This window comes from Boleophthalmus pectinirostris, unplaced genomic scaffold (assembly GCF_026225935.1).
Source record: "Boleophthalmus pectinirostris isolate CB_2022bp ecotype Guang Dong unplaced genomic scaffold, ASM2622593v1 HiC_scaffold_2184, whole genome shotgun sequence".
In the NCBI taxonomy this organism is placed as follows: domain Eukaryota; kingdom Metazoa; phylum Chordata; class Actinopteri; order Gobiiformes; family Gobiidae; genus Boleophthalmus; species Boleophthalmus pectinirostris.
In genome coordinates this window covers 1-5,415 of record NW_026571188.1, presented here as the reverse complement: position 1 = coordinate 5,415, position 5,415 = coordinate 1, and the positions used below count along the sequence as shown (strand labels likewise).

The 5,415-nt window shown below is 40.0% G+C and overlaps 1 protein-coding gene across 1 annotated transcript; it reads right to left on the bottom strand.

Moving 5' to 3' along the window:
• Nucleotides 1-4,056: 4,056 nt before the first annotated feature.
• LOC110168309 (erythroblast NAD(P)(+)--arginine ADP-ribosyltransferase-like) lies at nucleotides 4,057-4,949 on the bottom strand (the record flags this gene model as incomplete). Its single annotated transcript, XM_020933744.2, has 2 exons — nucleotides 4,057-4,800; nucleotides 4,884-4,949. Coding segments are annotated over 2 exons (810 nt in total), but the record flags the coding sequence as incomplete, so codon positions are not given.
• Nucleotides 4,950-5,415: the final 466 nt, after the last annotated feature.

Here is a 5,415-nt window from a genome sequence, read left to right as displayed (position 1 = left end):
AACCAGCCTCACCTGAAAACACCACAGCCTTTGTAGAAGATCCTCCAGTGAGCAAGAGGTGAGTACGCTTCTGTAGTTTTAGGGGAGATTGTTACAGTGCGTGATAGGTTTTCATGATTTCAAATTACGACTTAGTTTGGTGGGATGGTACCTGAGACAAATACTGTATGTGTTATAGTTTTACACCAGTTAAGGGTCTTAAAATGAGCGAGTCAACCAGAAGTCTAACACGGTTGTTGGCGGAGGCGGCGGAGGCGGCGGAGGCGTTGGTGGCGGAGGCGGCAGTGGCAGCGGCAGCAGCAGCAGTGTGTACTGTGCCCTCTGAACCAGTCTTAAGGGAAAAACCTAAAACAATAGTGCAGTTTCTGGAGCAGGACAAGCTCCAGAGTGGCAGGTGAGCACCACTTGGGTTGGTTTTTGGAGATTTATTTTGTGTTATAACGTTGTTCCCTCATCAAAAACATGCCTGAAGTTTTATATATCTGCCATGCATGTTTGAGTAATCTAGCGATCTCGGGCTCCACCTTAAGTTTCCAAAGCCACACTGGAAAAAAAACTAAATCTAGTCAAGTTACGATGACTTGAATTAAGAAAGTTTTATCATGATTTGAGTAAATTTCACTGGACATGTAAAATTACTGCCAGTGGAACAGGACTTTTTGTACTTAAAATATGAAAATACATCTTGCTACACTTAAAAACAACAACTTTTTGGACTTAAAATAAGAAACAAAATTGAATGTTGCTTGAGTTAAGAAAAACACACTTATTCCATTGGTGGATAATTTTTCTTGTCAAGTTGAATCGAATTTAAGTCAATTTAACTTACCTAGATATTGTTTTTTTTTTTTCCAGTGCAGTTATGATAATGTTAAAACTTGTTACATAAATTAAATCTAACACAATATATTTTGTCCACAGGATGCAAAGTAAGATGGAGGCAAGACTGGACACTGAGGAGAAGACCAAAAGGTATGAACCAATGACTTGAATAATTATAATTACAGTTGATTTGCTTGAGCTTGACACCTAAACATGTCCGTTCTTACAGCCCACAAAAGCAGAAGAAACTGTGCTGGACAGAAGAGTCTCCGATGCCCAAAACAAAGAGAAGACTACGCTGGAAGTGGAAAGTGGCTCCGATGCCCCAGGAGCAGCTCTCGGCAGGTAAGACTCACTTCACTTTAACACTGGTTTACACGAACAACAAACATCTGATCTCTGGTGTTATCAGATTATAGAAATGTCTAAATCTGATGTGAGAAATCTGATTTATTTGCCCAAAGCTGCACAAGTGTGAACAGTCGAACAGGAAGAGAAAACGAATGTGGCAAAGACAAAATTATAAGAATGAAAGAGTTCTTTTAAAATTCATTGCACTTTGTCGTCCAAATACAACAGTCTAAAAATCTTAAACTGTCCATAGGCTACGACACATGTGCCCAGGACTAAACCAGGACTAAAACAGGACTAAAACAGGACTAAAACAGGACTAAAACAGGACTAAAACAGGACTAAAACAGGACTAAAACAGGACTAAACCAGGACTAAACCAGGACTAAAACAGGACTAAAACAGGACTAAACCAGGACTAAAACAGGACTAAACCAGGACTAAACCAGGACTAAAACAGGACTAAAACAGGACTAAAACAGGACTAAAACAGGACTAAACCAGGACTAAAAAAGGACTAAAACAGGACTAAACCACGACTAAAACAGGTCTAAAACAGGACTAAAAAAGAACTGAAACAGGACTAAACCAGGACTAAAAAAGGACAAAAACAGGACTAAACCAGATCTAAACCAGGTCTAAACCAGGTCTAAACCAAGTCTAAACCAGAACTGAATCAGAACTGAACCAGGACTAAACCGGGTCTTATACAGGACTACAACAGGACTAAAACAGGACTAAACAAGGAGGTCTAAACCAGGACTAAACCAGGACTAAAACAGGACTAAAACAGGACTAAACCAGGACTAAAACAGAACTAAAACAGGACTAAAACAGAACTAAACCAGGACTAAACCAGGACTAAAACAGAACTAAAACAGGACTTAAACAGAACTAAAACAGGACTAAACCAGGACTAAAAAAGGACTAAAACAGGACTAAACCAGGTCTAAACCAAGTCTAATCCAGAACTGAATCAGAACTGAACCAGGACTAAACCGGGTCTAATACAGGACTACAACAGGACTAAAACAGAACTAAACAAGGAGGTCTAAACCAGGACTAAACCAGGACTAAAACAGAACTAAACCAGGACTAAACCAGGACTAAACAGGAACTAAACAGGACTAAAACAGAACTAAACAGGACTAAACCAGGACTAAAACAGAACTAAAACAGGACTTAATCAGAACTAAAACAGGACTAAAACAGGACTAAACCAGGAGTAAACCAAGGCTAAACCAGGACTAAAACAGAACTAAAACAGTACTAAACCAGGACTAAAACAGAACTAAACCAGGACTAAAACAGAACAAAAACAGGACTAAACCAGGACTAAAACAGGACAAACCAGGACTAAAAGAGGACTAAAACAGGACTAAAACATTACTAAAACAGGTCTACAGCCCTGCTTATAATACATGACTTTTACATAATCTGTAACTCCAGAATCATTCAGATCACAATTATATTTTTGGTTTGACAGCAAGTTGGGTTTGCTCATATATGTTTTTTATATATTTTTTAGGTTCTTCTGGCCCACCGAAGCAAAAGAAGAAGAACTGCTTCCAAAAGATCCTGTCCTGGTTCAGATGTGCCAGCTGTTTCTGCTCTAACACGGTGGAATAACTTAAGTGACGGGGCGCGAAGGGGCACTGGGGGTGCTGGGGGGCGCTGTGTAATGGGCAGATTAGGGTTAGGGTTTTGAAGTGATCACTTGGTCACTTTGTTGGATCAGACTGGGGGCTAAAAGAAAATTAAAATAGCGGGAGTGCTGTTTATTTAGGCTTGTGTTACGAGACATGGGCGTAAATAAAGGCAGAATTCAGGGCAGGGGGGATTTGCACCGATAACGCGATCCAGTCTGTAGGTGGTCACTTTGTTGAATCTCCTTAGGGGTTAAAACAAGAAAAAAATAGTGAGGGTGGAATTTATTTAGGCTTGTGTTTGGAGACATGGGCGTAAATAATGTGTTAACCCCCTGATGGGTGAAAGAAAAAGAGGGAGGAATGGAAAAAAACAGCAGCAAAAAGAGACGACCCCAAGCAACCACGGCCCCCGCTCACGTCAAACAAGAACCACCATGGCGGCATGGTGGCTGAGTGGCTAGCATTCGTGCCTCACAGCAAGAAGGTTCTGGGTTCGATCCCCGGGTATCTGTGTGGAGTTCATGTTTCTCTCCGTGTCTGGATGGGTTTCCTCCGGGCGCTCCGGTTTCCCCCATCAACCCAAAACATGCAAAATAATCAATTAAATACAATCAAGTCAATCATTGTTTGTCCTTAATGCCTAGTATGAAAGTGGTGTGTGAGTGATGGTGGTGGTTGGAGGGACCGATGGCGCGCTTCTGTCAGTGTGCCCCAGGGCAGCTGTGGCTACAGTAGTAGCTTACCATCAAATGAATAATGCTGAATAATGCTCTATAAAGTGTCTTTGGGGACAGAAAATGTCTTTGAAAAGCGCTATATAAAGACTTACTTACAGCCCCGAGTAAAAAGCCCCCGACCCCGTACACTTGGAGCACCCCCCACAAGAGACACGGTGAAACATCACATCTGTAAAACTCCACGTCCAAAAACTCATGTGGTCTAAATTTAAAAAAATAACAATATTGGAGTGCTACACTGGATCATAAAACTTACGCATACAGGTGCTCATCTTAGGGTCTGCAGCTGTAAACATCTATACACCAAAGTACAGTTATTGTTGCTACAACTGTTGGTTTATTTTACTCTTCCCGGTTTTACAGTGTGTGGTTTAGTTTGTTGAGTCTTCTTTCTTCAGCCCAAAGAATGTTTTACAGTCTGTTATTAATTACACACAGATGTTAACATGCTTATCTTTCTTTATTCATAGAAACATTATACAGCTCAGCGTACAACTTCAGTACTTCAGGCTAGTTGAAGTTAGTTTTGGCTTAGTTGCCTTGCAGTTGAGATTGCTCAACTTTCCAGTACTCTTTAGGACAAAGACTTTTTTACCATCTTTCATTTCTTTGTAAGAGCCCTCAGCTATTTCTGTTATTTTGAACGTCTCGTAAGGGGGAATCAGCACTTCATCCTCATCCAATCTTGAGTAGCTTTTGATGTTTGCACCAAAACAGGTCTCAGTGTAAAAGCAGGTCTTTCTTCCAAAAGTGATCTGATCTGGATCTGTACTAGAGGATGCAAAATAACCAAAGCGCATTTGTTGGTTGACTTCACCTGTATATTTGTTGTTGGTTCTCCTGTAGGTGGTTTGACATGGCTTGTTATTGTCAGCATTAATGATCTGAAGGGCAGAAGTGATCCAAAAGTGTAAAGCGTGGAATGGGAAGTCCTTAGAGGCGTATTTAGCTTTACCTTCTCTGACCATTGCATTAAGCAGTCCATAGACATTGGGAAATTCTTGTGTGTAAACATTGACTGCTTGGACTTGTTCTAGGGTTAATGATTTGTCTGGACGTTTTTCATACTTTTCTTTTGCAAAGGGGCCTGCAACCTTCCAAGCATTTTTAAATGGGTCAATGTTGTTCTCTCTGGGGAAGTAAACGTTCTTGACGACTTTGGCCATTGACTCTTTGCAGCCGTCGTACATGTCGTCAATTGAATTCTCCATCATACTCAGCGGAATTGACTGTATGGACTCCTAGGTAATTTCAGAAAGAAATAAAATATTATCCTTAAACCAACACAAATATCTTAAGAATTTTAATCAATAAACTCTCTTACCTTTGCAAAAGACGTAATCACCTGACAAAGCGTCAAAGCCAGCACTGTGGTCTCCATGTCTGTGAACTAAAGCAGAAAGAAGAATGTAAAACAACACAGAGTTATAGAGTAAACTTGATGCTGTTACCTCAGGTCCAGTCTGGTCTCTGCCTGCAGGTCAGTACAGTTCTGCTCTTAAATAGTTAAACTGTTCCTGTTTTTATTGATCTGTTGGGATTGAGGAAGTATTTCCTTCTTTATTAAACAGTAACAAAGAATGACATTGTTATTACAAAGAAATAAAAGAATCAAGTACAATGATGACATTTAAAAAAACATCAAATCGAATGCAGTGTGTAAGTATGAAAAAGAAAACTAAGTTGTTGTGTGTAATAATGAAGATTACTGTTTGCAACTGATCAGTAATTGTGCCTGAACTGATATGGAATGTTTAGTAACCATCGGTGTTAATGTATTATTTGGAAAAGGAAAGGGGGGCAGATAACATACGATTTTTTTTTCTTCTTTCTGCTCCTTTTCATTCATTTCTTGT